Genomic DNA, 18,043 nt, shown 5'->3' with positions numbered 1-18,043 from the left:
ATTTTTTTTTCAATAAATACAGCTGGTTCTCTTCATTGGTGGTTCTGTACCTGCAACCAAACTCAAAGATCAAAAAGTACTCTCGGGATGCAAAAGCTATGTATACAGAGGGCCACCTTTTCACAGGAGAATGGAGAGGAGGGAGCCTTGTAGAGAAGGAACTCCAGAAGTCTGCATAGGACTCTCCTGAGTATTTGGCTGAATATTAGGAAACATGTGCACAGGGTGCACAGGGTGAGATCCCACAAAGCCTAGCAAAATATAACTATTAAGGAGCTGTGAGATGAAAAGAGGATCTATATGACACATGGAACTGAGAGACATTGGAATTCCAACCAAATAGAATGAAGAGACCTCGCCAAAGACCCAGATTATACATTTGAAGTCCCAGAAAGGCCATGCCTTGGGTGTATGGCTACTCTATGCCAAGAAACAATGTGAACATTTTCATGGTTCTGCATGGTGAAAACTTTCTGAACAAAGAAAATTGGCAACTAGGATAATGGGTAACTGAACAGATAGAGACATTAATAGTGATATTTATCTCTCAGAGCTACACATTTACATTTCAAAGGGTAAGAAAATCTAGAGCCATTTGTTTACATTCCAAAAGATAATTGGCCAAGAGATCCCCTTTTCTCCTCACATAGGATTTGTTTACATTAGTAAGTTCACATTTGTTTACATTAGGAAGTATATTATGTCTCAGTTTCTCACAGTTCTCTCTCTCTTTCTCTCTGTCTCTCTCTATGTGTCACTCTCTACCCCCTTCTCTCTGCTCTGGAGGGGAGGAAGTGCAGTTGTATAAGCAGCTCCTACATAAGCCCCAAGAATAATAATATGGGTTCCTCTAATGTGGTAGAGACCCCTCCATACATGTAGGTGACATCTGCCCTCATCACATAGCCCTGCAGGATAAAATGGAGCATGGGAAACCAATGCAAGATATTCTGCAGGTAAATAATCAGTCTGCCTATGATCCAGAAATCTTACGTTTACTGTCATAATAAAATAAACATAGATATAAAAACTTACTACTCTAGCTCTGGAATAAGTATCACTATAGATCTGCCATTAAAAAAAAAAAAAAACTAAAAATAAGCCTCAGTAAGATCAACTGTATTCTCCAGAAGTGATCAGAACAAAACTCAATAGTCTTTAAATTAAGACAAAATCCAGACTCATAACAATATATACAATGCCCATAATACAATAAAAAATTACCAGATGAGGAAGAAGCAATAAATTGTAATACGTATTAACAAGAAAAAAAGTCACTAGAAACAGTACCAGATGACATAGATGTTGGAATTAGTAGACAAGGACTTTAAAAAGTATAAAAAAATCTATATAAATGTAAATATATAGAGATATATAGGTTAAAAATCTATATAAATGTAAATCACACAGATATTTTTGTTCTAATGGAGAACAAGCTTATCTTTGGCATCAGATGAGTTAGAAATTACTTGAAGCACTATCCATGTTTTTCTCCAAACAGCAATTTTAAATCTACTCAAATGTTCAAAAAGTATACCTCTAAAATCATAAATCATTGAAGAGAGTCTTTGGTCTGGAAGATCTTGAGACAAGTGTTACCGATAATCCAACTCGAATGTAAAACAATGTTACTTTGGCTTCTTTGTCTTAGTTACTTTTTAGCAGATTTATATCCCAAAGGACAGCCATGATACATTAGCTGCAAACTGAATCCTCAGACAACTAAATAAGATAACCTGTTGAATAGGACTGTTAAGAATTATCTACAGATACTGAAAAACATCAGATTTAAATTTTGACTATATTTATTCATTAATTAAAACCAATAATAACTGTGTGCCTACTCTGTGCTAGATGTGACATATACTACAAAAAGTTGAACATGGTCTAATTGGACACACATAAAACAGATATTATTGTACTCTAAGAGGTATAATAAAGGTTGTAGAAAAGGAAATAATTCTCCTTGTTTGAGGTCTGCATTGAATAATAAAGGATAAACAGTAGTTTCTTCAGTAGATCAAACTTGAATGTTTTGCAGACAGAATACATTAGCGGGTTTTGGCATGATTAATTTTTAACTTGTTTCTTTCCTGAAATTAACTGACTAATTTGTTCAGTCATTTCAATATTAGGCTCTTGTTCTCATTTACCTCTGTTTTAAATGTTTGTGTTCATTGTATTTGTGATTCTTATTGTAGTCTACTTCAAATCCCTTTTAGGAGTATTTCAACAATGTAAGTACAAGAAACAGCACTACAAGAAACTACTTATATATCTTAATGTTGTTTCTAAATACATTTTGGATTTAATTTATTTATTTCTTAAGTTTGTTTCTGAAAATACTTTGGATTTTCTTGCATTTGTAGAACAAAATACAAAGGAAATCATAAAACATACATTGGTCTCAATTCATCATATTTGTTTGTTTCTGAACCTAGAAACAGCCACCCAATATTTAATCATAAGTAATTTTAAGGCTCAAGGTCCTTCCCTTTAGTATTATGCACCAAAAATTTTCCTGCAACTTCTAGGACCTTCACATCAACAAAACTCAAAAGGACCTTAGGTAAGTCAATGCTTTTAAAAATGCTAATTCACTGCCATGAATAGCTAGCTATCAGCCTCTCAACTATGCATGTGTGAACCCAGACTGAGACAAGGTGTGCAAACAGCCTGCTCCCAAAGCCTTAGTTAATTTTGGTTTGAGATGCCTTCTTTTAGAAAATCAATCTCTCTCTCTCTCTTTCTCTCTCTCTCTCTTTCTCTCTCTCTCTCTCTCTCTCTCTCACACACACACACACACACACACACACAACCTTTACACCAGTGAAAATGAAACCTTACAGTAAGAGTATCTAGAAATTTTCCTATGAGTTCAAAATCATATGTATATTTATAAGTTAGTTGAGAAGGTACAGGTAGAGAAACTGTTTAATTTACTAATATTGCCCATTGAAGAAAGACAATCTTTGAATTGAAAACAACTATAATTTGGGAAGACTAATTTTAACAACTTATAAAAGAGAGTTAGAGCATACATGGCTATCACTCTTCACTTTATAATGTTATAATTCAAGTCCATGACAGCATTTGTACCTACAGATTTAATGCCTTAAATGATTATAGATGCTGACAGAAAGAGCATAATAAAATAAGGTCTGTAATAATAGTAAAAAGGTAACTGCTATCCATTAGATTTTTTTTTCCTTTCTCTCCTTCAAAGGTAATGCAAAAGGAATAAAACAAAGTAGAAAGTCCACAGTTTCCCCCTTGCCTTATTTATACATTTGCCCACTTTTATTTCTTTTTAACTGTCTACCATTGCTGCCCCATGAACTTTGACTCTGATAAACTGTAAGGCTTGCAAAAACTGTCCTCACAAAACACTGTTCTGACATTTGAGAACTCAAGCAAGAGGCATGAAAATAGGAAAACCTCTAATGGTGGGTGGCAGTTAAAGTAAAAATTGCTGCTTAAGATAAAATTACAAAGTCACTTATTCAACTTTCCAATATCCTATAAATACTCTGAGGCTGCTTCAATCAGAGAGTCACCTGGTTTTCAGGTGCTCCCTGATAACATATCTGAATGAAGCCTTTAACCTCTATTTGTGTTATTCACATAATATTTTCTTGGCAGCAAATTCTATATACAATTTAGTAAATTAGAAGATATAAAGCAAATGTATTCTGTTCACTTTAAAATGCAAGTTTAAAGCAAAAATTATAAAATTTATAATTATACAAAATACTATAAAGATGAATAAGGAATATAAAGAAGTTAATTTCTAACGTTCATTTATCTATTATGTGAATGGCAGTAACGTCAGTTCCCTTAAATCAGAAGAAAATCTCCAACGTCTTCAATAATAACACTGCCGTTTAACAAGAGTAGATGGCGTTAATATCCTATCCATACTCAGTAATTTGTCTAGCATGAGCTCAACAAGCATACTTCAAACGAACAGAAATAAAAAGTAATTTTGGCTACAACACAAAAATAAACAGTAGTCAGAGGAAACTGGCTAGTTAAATGGTGTAATACTTAATTTAGTGCATAAAAAGAATTTATATTATAGTGCAAAGTATTAATATTACAACCAGAGCACAGTCATCTAATAAACAAATGTACTAAAAACAATGAAGAAAACAGAAAGCTTAAACTGTAAGTGAAATGCCATTCTGTGCTGTTGCAATGAATTTCCAATAATACTATCTACTTTTACTGGTTCAAAAACATTGCTTTAATTAGGTTGGTCTTTAAAGAACTTTTCTGGAACTCAAATTCCTTAAAATGCTTCTATATACTATATCTGCACGTAATCTATCTGTCTGAATATGATTATAAAATATTTAAAATCATAACTTAGTATTTGTTTTAGGTACCAAATATCATTATTGTCACTTCTTCTGCCAAACATCAAAATCCCATGTAGAGCCCATTAAAAGATTTAAAATTAAAAAAAAATAAATGAATAAATAAATAAACAATGAAGAAAATGAAGTCAATTTATTCTCAACATTTTTCTATTTTATAATATTTTAGAATAATTTCTACTTTTGATCTCTAAAAGGAAAAACAGCACTATAATAGGTAATATCTTTGAAATAATGCCTATATGCAAAGCTCACCATCTTTAGATAATCTCTTGTCTTTTAGAGATATAGTATAGGAAGATAGGGTTAAAACTTAAGTCTGGCAGAGGACAAAAAAGATGTGAATAGAAATTGCACAAAAATGAAACTGTCCTAGCTCTCTGGGAGGCCGAGGCGGGCGGATTGCTCAAGGTCAGGAGTTCAAAACCAGCCTGAGCAAGAGCGAGACCCCGTCTCTACTATAAATAGAAAGAAATTAATTGGCCAACTGATATATATGTAAAAAATTAGCCAGGCATGGTGGCGCATGCCTGTAGTCCCAGCTACTCGGGAGGCTGAGGCAGCAGGATTGCTCGAGCCCAGGAGTTTGAGGTTGCTGTGAGCTAGGCTGACGCCACGGCACTCACTCTAGCCTGGGCAACAAAGTGAGACTCTGTCTCAAAAAAAAAAAAAAAACAAAAAAAACAAAAATGAAACTGTTTTTGATACAGAAGCACTGACATAGAGTTCAGAAAGAGATATTCTATAAACCTTCTTATTTAATTTTTACCCTCTTATAAAAGCAAGTTCAAAGAACAGCCTTGAAATGAAAATAAAGATCTGAGGGGTAATTATAAAGTCTAGTACAAACTAAGTGCCTAGAGGGAAGGAGGAGAATAAAAAACTTAAGGAAGAAATAAGAGTCCTTTTGCATTGAAAAGTCTGACTGTATGTCTCAGCTCCAGTTCTGAAATCTTCTACATTGATGCTGAATGAGACATTATCACAATAAAAAGGATGATACACTTCAAATCTTTGGAAAACTAAATTATACATTTATACATTCTAATATACTGTCTCTTAACAGTATTAATTCTAAGTGAGGATATTAAGTTAGAAAGCAGCTATGGCCTCATTAGCAAGTGGCTCAGTGACAAATATAGCCTGCTGTATTAAAATTGCTTAGTAGCTATAGAAATTATAGATGATAATTTATGAAAGAAATTCTAATTCAAGTGACTAGTGCAGTGAATGTCAAACAAAGGACAGCCAAATATATGTTGAAATTTCCACATACACATATTTTATAAAAGCATAACTCTAAAGTATAATTAAATAAAAAGCACATGTTATATTAATGTCATCATTTTAGAATTAGTGGTAATAACATACACAAGAGCTTCATTTTTCCACAAAAAACTCTGTCATAACATCTTACAATCTTCCATGATTTTACAATTTAAAATCTTCCATGTCAATAAAATTCTCCAAGGTATTTACAATCTTAATATAAAGTACTAGAACCCACACAATCAAGTTGTTAATAAATGACAAGTTGGGAGTTTCCACCTACCTAGATATATTGTTGAAGCTGAGAAACAGACGTTGGAGGCAGGGCAAATTATCCACATCTCTCTAGAAGGAAACAGAAGGCAAAAATTTATCAGTTGGAAGAAAACAATATTATAAATGTCTTCTTGCTCAGCTGTTGAAATATATAGTCATTTCTATTTACTGCAACCTGGCTACATGCTTGATTTCTACTGGACATTGAACTCCATTCTTCTCCACTGCAGATTAAATGGGAGGGTTTCAGAACATCCGCAGAACAAGCTGCACCACTCGCAAGGTAAAAAGCACCGAGGAGCAGAGAGAAGCTGCTGCTGCTAGCCTCTTTAAGCATGCTTTTGGGAAAGATGCCAAAATGCAACTTCAGCATTTCAACTGTAGCACAAATACAGTATGATTGAACATTTGGTAAAAATCACTTTTAAAAAGAAGCCATTCGAAAGCTTTAAATTTTAAATTTACACAATTAGCCTTCCAAACAATAGCAAGAATTTCAAAGCTATTTACCTATTCTCAAACCTTAGGAAATATACCACTCAGTTACAAATGGATGAATACGTTGACAATTCCCCCCGTAAAACTAAAAATAGATCATAGAAAATGTCACCAAAGGGCACTGTAAGGGCAATTTCCAATCTAAGCACGTATCAGAGGTTCTTACAAGGGAAATCTACCGTGTTATATTTATGTACAGCACCCCAAAAAGGACACCATTGCTGTTTAAATAATTACCTTTTACAAATACTGAAATGTTTACACCTGAATGATTTTTAAAAAATCACAAAATACAAGTAATGCTACCTAATTTCATTAAGTGAAAACACACAAACCTTCTGAAATGTATGACATGATAACAGAATCTTGAGAAGAAGCTTAGTAGTCACCCAGTCTACAACTTTATTATTCACATGAGGAAAAGTGAACAGTTGAGGTTGCCACGGGGGCAGGACGAGGGTGGGGTGGGAAGGTGGCCCAGGAGTACATACTGTCCTAGAGGCTAAGACAGGACAAGATTCTAGTTATCCTGCCTTCCAGTGCTCTGCTCTTCAAAATATTACATACTGCCACTTCTCATATAAAATATTTTTCATTATTAAGGATAGTATTATTTATAGTAATTCCCAGTTATATGAATTTAAATAATACAAATATAAATATATTTACATATTATTGTGACCAATATGTAAACCTAAATCAAAATTTGTCTTACTGTTTCCATAAATCATCTTTCTTCCTCACTCCTTTCCTTTCCCCCTTTAAAAATTACTATTTCTAAGACCTCAGTAAGAGTTTAGGCAAGTGCATTAAAATTATAGACAAGTCTAGCTTTTCCCAAAATGCTACATTTATTCATTTTAAAAAGCTTGTTGAACAAAGAAAATATAAAAGTGATAGAATTGTGGCAGAGCCACTTCTTAACGGTTTTTGAGAGAGCATAGGAGAAATGAATCAGACTTAAGATGTTCTCCTACCTGCCCTGTACTATTCTCCAAACTTCTCTCAGTCCCTTGGACCCTGAATAGTGTAAAAGGCATACCATTGCCCATGATCAAAACAGTGGCTATGCAGTTCATTCATTGGTCACTATTATTCTCAGAACCATCCCTAAAAAAGCCTGTACCACAGATGTGAGTTAGTGCTTTTTAGAGCTTTTCATGGTCAAGGAATAGATCTGTAAAAACAGGAGGGCAGCCAAATTTCCCTCAGTGGGTGATAGGCTTTATATGTGGACAGATTTCCTGAATCATTTCTTTCGGCCACATCTCCCTGATGTGCACAAGAATTGGGGAAGAGTGATGGACTAGTGATAGGACTCACTTTATTCCAGGGCCCTATTTTCCAAAGGTAATGGCAGCTTGCTGCCTATCTGGTTCCTAGAAACATGAAGTCATAGGCTAACTGAGAGCCTTCTCTGTACTCTTGGGGATTCTCTTTTCCCAAATTCTTCCTAGAATCTACCTGTCAGCATTGTTACTGACACTCAAATGTTAGAAACTGAGAGGCAGTAGCCTGGATCTCTTTTGAATCATGATATTTTTAAAAAAATATACATTTGATTTTTTGAGCTCCAGCATACCAGCTTCAGAGACTATAGATACTTTTTAAGACATAATTTTTGCAATTACAATATAACCTCAAATTACATCAGTCTGTAATTATTTGAGAAGAGGTTTTTTAAAGTTAATTTGATAAAATGATAATGCTTTGTATTTATCTTTATTTATCAAACAAAATTTACAAGTCTTTACCAATTTTTTAAAATTATTAAACATTATTACCTGATAGTTATAAAAAATATTCACAACAAATTGAAAAACTAAAATATGGAATTCAACTACATATATCCCTGTAGCCACTTATATAGATAGCCTTTCTAGAACTGTAAAAAGCAAAATTACCCACAATCATTTTCTATTGTTCCAAATTTCATCTGGAAGAAAATGATAACTTTTTCTAGCAATTCTGAGATATACTTTTGTAATGAAATTCTAGCATTACAAATAGACAAAAACAAAACATCATATTAATGATATCAATTATTTATACATGGATTATTTATAGAAAAGGACTTATAAAACACTACTAGAGGATGGCTTCTCTAATATGAAAAAAAAAGATAGAAAATATTAACACATAAGATCCAAAGAGTAAGATTCACTATCCAAGAGAGGCAAAGAGAAATCCAAGGATGACATCTGTACAGCAGGGCTAAGAGCAACCAGTCTACATTAGAGAAAGGACAGGAGGCTCTAAGAGGCGTATCTTCAAGGGAGGAAAATGAAACATAGATTGCCCATACAGAGAGGAATTTTAGAGTTCTGTTGGAGAGTTTAAATATTAATTGATGATAAACAAAACCCTAAATTAATGTGGAAAATGAGGCAGTTATTAATCTTGGAGAAAACAAAAATTTAATATCATGGTTCAAGACTCACTTTGAAAACCCCACCTTCCTATGTCAACCAATCCTAATCTATTATATCATAAATGTATCAATTTTAATTAAGCCTCAGCATTGAAAGGACCACCCTAAATCAGAACACCAAGAAGTCTCAAAAATAAATCTCCTGTGTTTGCCCTTGAAGACATGACCAAGACCTTGTCAAGATTGTATGCTTTTACTTGCCAATAAGTAATAATCTCATTGTTGCTTTATCAACAGATTATTCTGGTAGTATTTTGGGGGAGTTAGCATTCAATAATATGCTTATCCAAAAAATATGATATAATTATTTTGGAATGGCAGGCCATTGTGACATCCCAACCCTGGAATACTACTTCTGCCCAGGGGTCAGATCTATGACTGCTGCCTTGCCTTGCCCCTGCCTGGCATGGAGAGAACAGGGAGTCCTGGTGCTCATGCATGCCCCATGAACAAGTGACCTGCACCGCTGCTGCTGCCACTGTCAGGGGACCTAGGCAAAACAGGAGACCGTGGGCCTAGCACTGCTATGATAATACAACTTAAAAACAATGGAATATGATCTTCAAACATCTGGGAGAAAAATAACTGTCAATCAAGTAAAGCCATCAGTCATGAGTAAAAGCAAAATAAATTTCTTTTTCCGACAAACAAAAACTGAGAGAGTTTACTACCACCAGAGTAAGCTTAAAGGAACTTTTTCTAAATAATATATTTTAGAAAAAAAAAAAAAGACTGAGACGCAGAAGGAAGTGGTGAACCCAAAAGAGTGACTAAAAACAACAGCAATTAAAATGTCTAGTTTTTGAGGTAAAAGAAAATACTAGGCAACAAAAACATGTAAAATGGGAGGGGTTGTTAGATTAAATGATTCTAAGAGCCTTATCTGAGAAGAGGGTTGAGATGTATATTAACTCTATGATTAAAGTGACATCCATATTTTAAAAGGTTAAGAGTAGCCATTAAAATGAATAAGAAAGAGTAGAGAAAATGTCATCAACCCAAAATAAGGCAGAAGGGGAAAAAAGTATAGGAAAAAGCAGGATAAATAGAAAGCATGAAATAACATCAAAGTAATAAATATAAATATATCAGTGATCACAATTAGTATAATAGACTAAAGTCTCTGGTTAAAAGATTTTCAGACTGTATGTTTAAAAAAGAAGTCATGTTTTCTTTATAAGAAAAAGGTTGAAAATTAAAGAATACATATTTGATAGGACGCACTGAGAAGAATTCAGTGTTACTTATGTGGTATTCCTGCCAAAAGTGCATGATCTAAATCTAATGAGGAAACATCATTAGACAAGCCCAGACACTAAGACATTCTGCAAAATAACAGGCTTATACTCTTCACAAATATCCGTGTAACAAAATACAAAAAAAGACTCAGATACTCTTCCAGATTAAAGAAGACTAAGGAGACATAACAACTGAATGCAATGCATGATCTTGGATTTTCTTTTGCTATAACAGATGCTATTGGGACAAATGGCAAAGTCCAAATGGAATCTATAGATTAGATAAATGGTATATCAATGTTAATTTCCTGATTTTGATGATACTATGGTTATATAAGAAAATTCCTTGTTTTTATAAAATATACTCTGAAGTATGTGGCAATAAAGAGCATCATATAGTATCAGTAACTTATTCTTAAATAGTTGACAAAAATTATATATAAACTGATAGATATAAAGAGAAGGAAAGAGAGACAGAAAGCGAGAGAGAGAGAGGATAATGCAGATATAGTAAAATGTTATCATTTAGAGAATCTGGATACATTCGGTACTGGAAATTCTTTATACTATTATTACAACATTTTCTGAAATTATGTCAAATTAAAAAAATATTTTAAAAGTTAAGAAATAAAAAATATACCAAGAAAAAATGATCAAGAGAAAGCTGGTGCTGGTATTAACATTAGATTAAATGAATATTAATGCAATAAATATTATTAGTGCCCTGATATATCCCAACTACCTAGCACAGTGCCTGGCAGATAGCCCATGCTCCTAAAATATTTGTTCAATGAAGGAGTTAGTAATAAAGAATGTTAATACAAAATGATAAAATGAACATATATCAGGAAGAGAAATTATGTATGCACCTAGAAATATAACTTCAGAATACTGATCAAATACTAGACAAATGTATTGATAGTAAGCTTTGACTACAAATAAAGAAGTAAATAAAAATCTTAGTAAATTTCTAAGAACCAATTACATATAATTTCCATTCATTGGCCACAATACAATTAAGTTAGAAAAGAATAGCTATAGAATAAGAAATATATATTTAAAAATTTTAAGGTATATTCTAAATAACACATGGATTAAAGAAGAAATCATAATGGAAAGTAGAAAACATTTAGAACTAAATGATAAAAATAATAAATTCTAAGACTTGCAGGAAGAAGCTGAAGTGGTTCTTGGAAGGAAATTTATAGCATTAAACACTCATACAGAAAACTTAAAAGACTGAAAATTAACATATATAATATCAAACACAAAACTTGAGAAAGAAAATAGAGAAAATAGGGGGGGGACAAGAACAAAAATCAGTAAAATAATATTTTTAAAAGACTATAAAAGATACCTTAAAGTGATACAAGTGAATCTACCATTTGATCCAGCAATCCCATTGCTGAGCATCTACCCAAATGATCCAGTGACACTCTACAAAAAAGACACCTGCACTCGAATGTTTATAGCAGCACAATTCATAATTGCAAGGCTGTGGAAACAGCCCAAGTGCCCATCAATCCAAGAATGGATTAATAAAATGTGGTATATGTACACCATGGAGTACTATTCAGCTCTAAGAAATAATGGTGATATAGCACATCTTATATTTTCCTGGTTAGAGCTGGAACCCATACTACTAAGTAAAGTATCCCAAGAATGGAAAAACAAGCACCAGATATATTCTCCAGCAAACTGGTATTAACTGAGTAGCACCTAAGTGGACACATAGGTGCTACAGTAATAGGGTATTGGGCAGGTGGGAGGGGGGAGGGGGGCGGGTATATACATACATAGTGAGTGAGATGTGCACCATCTGGGGGATGGTCATGATGGAGACTCAGACTTTTGGGGGGAGGGGGGAAATGGGCATTTATTGAAACCTTAAAATCTGTACCCCCATAATATGCCAAAATAAAAAAAATAATTAAAACTTTAAAAAAAAAAAAAAAGACTATAAAGAGCTTCAACAAAACCAAAAACCGATTCTCTGAAACTACTAGTAAAATAAACAAACCTCAGACAATATTGATCAAGGGGAAAAAAGCATCAATAAACATTATTATAAGTGACAAGGGGGTCATGACTAAAGATAGAGCAGCCAAAACCAAAATAAATAAATAAATAAAAAGTGAACTTAGATGAAAGGAAACTAACAAAACATCAAAACAGACACCCATTATTGTTACTGAGTCAATAGTTTAAAACTACCTAGATTATTTTACAGATAAATTCTAACAAATATTCAAGGAACAGATTACCTATTTCATGTAAGTTGAGATTTATTACAAATAGGAAACCAAACTGGGAAACCAGAGAATATCAAAATAGGAAGCAATTCCCAGTTTATGACATTAGTACAACACTGATACCAGAAAAGAATAAAAGGAAAAGAAATTATAAGCCAATCTCATTTATTATCAAAGATATAAATAATATAAATAAAATGTTAGCAAAACAACTTTAGAAATCTATATGAAATATAGCTCATAATATATGGTCAAGAATGCTTAGAATGACTTATAATTACAAAATCTTGTAATATAATTTGCAAATGTAATAAACAATCTATATGATCAATCCAAGAGTTATAGAAAAATAATTTAATAAAATCCAACAATCATTCAATATAAACTCTAAGCAAACTAAAAATGGAAGATAATTTCTTCAGACTGATACATGGAATCTAGCAAACATAGCTGGTGATTATTTTCTTTTAACATCAGGAAACAAGAAGGATGCCCAGTTTTACTTCTCTGTTCAACATAAAGCTCTAGTGCTTTTGTCTATCTCAATCAAACAAGAAGAGATGATAAAATTGCCTTAGTCCATTTGGGCTGCTATAACAAAATAACTTAGACTAAATACTTTATAAACAATAGAAATGTATTACTCACATTTGTGAAGGCTGGGAAGTCCATGATCAAGATGCCACCAGATTCAGTGTCTGGTGAAGGCCCATTCCCCAGAGATGGCTCTTTTTATGTGTCCTCACATGGCGAAGGAGTAAACAAGTTCCCTCAATCCTCTTTTAAGGGGCACTAATCCTATTCACCTAGTCACCTCCTAAAGCCCTACCTCTTAATACTATTGCATTAGTGATTAAGTTTCAACATACAAATTTTGGGAGACACCAACATTCAGACTATAGCACAAATACACAATGATTAGGGGAAAACTGTCATTATTTGCAAAAAAAGTTATAATTGTCTAAATAGAAAACTCAAGATAATCTATAGACATATTATTATAATTAAGTGTTCAGAGCAAGGTTGTTAGATATAAGATCAATGAACCAAAATCAACAGTGGTTCCATATACCAGCAACAGTAAGAAATCTATTTCTGACCAAAAAAATTATAACAGTAACAAAAAGTACATGATATCTGGGAAGAAGTCTAACAAAAAACATATAAGCTATCCATAGAGAAAAGCATAAAAATCATTAAATGAGCTGGAAGACTCAATACCACAAAAATGTCAACTGTTTTCAAATTCAAAGAAATTCCAATTAAATAGACCAGTAAGGTTTTTCACGAAAGTTGACTCGCTATTTCCAGAATGTATATGGAAAAATGAAGGCCCAAAATGATTTTTTTAAAAGGAAGGAAGGGACTGAGGTTGGGGTGGGGGAGAGAGAGCAAGAAAAGAAAAGAAGAGAAGAGGGAGAGGAATGGGAGGAGAAAAGGGAAAGAAGGGGAAGGGAAAGAGTAAGGGCAAGGGCCAGGGGATTAGGGAGTGGGGAGGAGGTTGGAGAGAGAAGGAGGAATGAAGGGAAGGAGAATGGGAAAAATAATGAAGGGTAGGGGAAGAGGAAGTGAGAGGAGGGAAGGGAAAAGGGAGGGGAAGAGAGGAAAGGGGAAAAGGAAGAAAAGGAAGGGAAGGGAAGGGAAAGGAAGGGAAGATTAGAAACTTCAAATACTAGCTCCTAATACATAATAAAAAGTTACAGGTATTATGATGTGCTACATTGCCACATGGATAGACATCAATTAACCCAGAGAGCTCAGGCACAGATCCACGCATGTGTAGAAACTTAGTTCGATAGATAAAGGGAGATAGTGCCAAGGGGACAGGGAGCGGGGGACAGAGATAATCTACTTTTCAATAAACAGTGCTGGGACAATTGGTTATCCATACCAGAAACAAAAATGAAATTGAATTTCAGCTTCATACAACAGGCAAAAATCAATTCAAAATAGATGAAACACCTAAATGTGAAAAGCAGAAATAAAAGAAATACTACATATCAATAGGGAAAAAAAACTGTCATTAAAATGGGCAAAAGATAAGGCTATTCACAGAAAAGGCAATCTCAGTATCAAAAAAGAAAAAAGATAACAAGCATTCAATCTCACTAGAAATTCCAATTAAAATATCAACACAATACAACTTCTTAGCTAACAGATTGGCAGAAATAAATAGTCTAAAATATGAAGTGTCAACCAAGATGTGAAGTTACAGAACTCTCAGGTAATAGTGACAGAAATGCAATTTGGTATGGCCACCCTGGAGAAATTTGGGTGATACTGGATAAAGTGAATGATGTGCATAATCCTGCCACCTAACAATGCTTCCTCCAAGTACCTACCACTGAACATAGTTTTTCAAATACGAGTTACAACCAATTTCTCATTGGTCAAAAAATCAGTTTACTGTGTTGAGACCAACATTATTTTTGAGACCATATTTTTTAATGAGATAGATTAGAATGGGATACACAAGAATGGATCACAGTAAGCCTAAATATAGTTTCATGAAATGCTTGTTTCCATTATATATAATTTACCCATATACATATGCATATAATCACTGGGTTCCAATGTAAATTTTATCTATTACTACAGATTATGGCCAAAATGTCTAAAATAGTGTCCTTAGAAAAACTGTTACACACATACACAAAAATAAATGTATAAAAATGTCATTTGTGCCACTTTGTAATATCAAAAAATTGGAAAAATATGACTATTTATGAATAGAAGAATAAATATTTAATTATAATCATATAATGGAAGACTATATAATCATGAAAATTAGCAAACTATAACTACAGGTATCAACATGGATAAATCTCAAAGCATAATGTCAATAAAAGCAACTTACAGAATGTACATACAGTACGATAATTCATTTATGGAATATTTAGAAGTACATAAAACAATTAATACATAGTATTTAGAGATACATACATATATGGAAAAAAGAAACAAATATTCATGAGAAAAAAACACCACCATATTCAGAATTGTGGTTACCTCTGCAAAAGAGGGAAGGAATATGATGAGAGAGGGTTACACATGAGGCCTCAACTATATTTGAAAGGTTTTTATTTACTAAGTTAATTGGTAGATATACAAATGTTGGTAATATTTTTTACTATTCTTTTGAGGATTTCTGAAATGTTTCATAAATTTTTTAAAGAAAAAGATACCATATTAGCTAAATAGATATTCTGGTTTCAAATTATAAGATTTCCAAGAAAAAGACAGGTGAATAAACAAACAAACAATAACTTTCTACAGCAAAAACATCAGAGGTTTCTGTTCAAGATGGTTAAGTAGGAAATACATTTGTTTCCCCTTCTTTCCAAGAATCATTGTATAAAGCAATAAAAGTGCACTAAAATGAGTAAATTCATAGAAATCCTAAAAATAAGAGAATTGTCATTAACAGACCAACATTACTGATGAATCTCAGACAGCTGGAAAGCTGATGAGATCTAATAGGAGATTACCATTACCATGAGTGAGGAGAACCGTAGCTCAGAACTGCAAGAGAGATGCTGCATTCAAATACAACAATTTTTCTGAGCAAATTCCATCTTACTCCATGCAGTCAGTGAATACAAGGAGCAGGCACGGACTATGATGAACTGCGGTGAATCAAGTAGGTGGATAATTAAAGATCTGTCTACTCAACAGCTATTTTTGGAACACCAACAAACCCACCCTACTCCTACCCTTGTCATGAACATAAACATGTACAGAGTAATAGGCTGAAGAAATCCTCAAGTAGAGCCTCAGGAACTATTCTCTAAACAAAGCGTTATTTGTCAAGGCAGGATGGAGAGTGGATGTTTTATCTATGATGACAGTTAATAACTGCTACAAAAGAATCAGAGGGAAACAAGAAATGGCAGTTTCACCTGGAACAAATGAAAATAAAGTGCTTCTACCCCAAAAGTAAAGTCTTTCTTATTTTGGCATAGAGTAAGCCTGCCTTTTTCTTTCCATTCACCGTAAAGGGAAGTCCACCACTATGTGGGATTCAAGAGCTTACACAAATAGAGTGATAATTCTAGAGAGCTATATCATGGCTAAAAAGACCTATTCAACAGCACAATACACAAGACATCTACTTAACATAATCCTTCATTTAAGGATTATCAGCCATTGAGGAGAATCAAAATCATGAAAGAAAAAAAGCAAAAAGAGTAAGTGTGATAACTGACCTCAGAGATAAGAAAAGATAATGAAAAAAATCCCTATATCCTCAGAATAAAAAGTCCCTTGGATCTTTTATGAAAAGGATGCTTTCAAAAATAAATAAATAAGAATTAGATGAAGTTTCTTATTTATCCTTATATGTATATTCATAATTTCCTATTATTAATATGCATGATACTTATCATTAAGTATCATTTTTAACTCTTAGAAATTAATACAACTTTCTTTTCTATAAGATGTTTACTGCCACCTAAACTATAACAGTAATGATTAGACATAATATTCAATGGGAAATTCAGCAAGCAATTTCCTGGATATACATTATGCATTTTCCAAATGAAAGCCAAAATATAAGTAAGAATATACTAGGGGCAATAGATTCTGTTCCCCACTCTACCAAAGCTTTGTGGAATCTTACCAGATCTAGTGTCCTAGGGACAGATTAAGTCCAGACTGAACAGTTCCTGGAGATTTACTAACATAATAGATTAACCCAATCTGGATGTCTTTTTTAAATAAACATTACAGTTCAAATATTTATATCCAGTCTGGGGAGGGCTTGACATAATTTAGAAGTTCTGAAATAAATCCATGTCTTAGAGAAGGTTCTGAAGTTTTCCTAACCTCCTAGAAGATATGAATATTTCCTGGTTCACATTTTCTGAGAAAACTTCAAAATGAAACCAATCTGTACAATGAGGCCTAGAGATAAGGCATCATCTTGTTCCCCAATATTTTCAAGTATACCATTTACAGTATACTTAACTTTTTACTAAGGAACTTAATGTCCTAAAAGAGTTAAAAGTTAGATTGTGCCTTTCAAAGTACTTAAATGATACCAGAGATATCCTAATGTAGTTTTTTTTTTCTTCCTAATGTAGTTTTTATATGGCTTTTAAAACAAGGAAACTTGTTAAAAGAACAAATAATGTTTTTCTTACCTTGTATCCTATTATAGAGCAGAACAGCTATATTTCTAGTGCTCTTCACGCATGCACAAATATAAAATACCTCAGAATCAAACTGCTATTTAGTTGCTGACCTTCAGCAAAAATCATAAATTATAAAATCATAAACAAGCTTGTCTCAGAGTTCCAGAGTCCTGTTTCTGTAATTTTTTGCTCCCACAATCTAACTCTTTTCCTGTTGTTCACAATGCCAGTCCTCTATCATCTTTACATCTTTTTTCAGAATCAACAAGCCAAAAAAGACCCTAGAGCCAAACTAGCCCAATGTCCTTAATTTTAGAAAAAGCTAAACTGAGGCCCAGAGAATTAAAGCAATTTATTTAATGTCACACAGCTAATAAGAGGTAAAGCCAAGACCAGGACTAGGACTCTGATGCCCCCCTATACAATGCTCTTTCTACTGCCTCTTTAAAAATTGCAAAGGAAATGATACTTATGTGTGTTTTCATAACCCTCAACATCTCCTCTCTGTGCCTTCTCCTCAGTGCAACAATTCCTCAACTTTCAGTCACCAATAAGCTTCTTTTTTATT

At 33.3% G+C, this 18,043-nt stretch overlaps 1 protein-coding gene across 5 annotated transcripts in view; it reads right to left on the bottom strand.

Moving 5' to 3' along the window:
* The window catches only part of LRRC49 (leucine rich repeat containing 49), a 119,428-nt gene that overhangs the window by 77,571 nt on the left and 23,814 nt on the right, over positions 1–18,043 (bottom strand). For 4 of the 5 annotated variants that reach the window (XM_012768305.2, XM_012768309.2, XM_012768306.2 and 1 more), the window contains one exon: positions 5,932–5,993. In XM_012768305.2, the coding sequence (XP_012623759.1) occupies positions 5,932–5,993 (62 nt within the window). Of the gene's footprint in view, positions 1–5,931; positions 5,994–6,099; positions 6,272–18,043 lie in introns of those variants that run through there. The other variant, XM_076004515.1, reaches the window with a different exon arrangement.

The sequence above is a fragment of the Microcebus murinus genome, chromosome 6 (genome assembly GCF_040939455.1).
Source record: "Microcebus murinus isolate Inina chromosome 6, M.murinus_Inina_mat1.0, whole genome shotgun sequence".
In the NCBI taxonomy this organism is placed as follows: Eukaryota; Metazoa; Chordata; class Mammalia; order Primates; family Cheirogaleidae; genus Microcebus; species Microcebus murinus.
The sequence above is the reverse complement of the archived record's forward strand: the minus strand, read 5'-3'. Positions and strand labels throughout refer to the sequence as shown.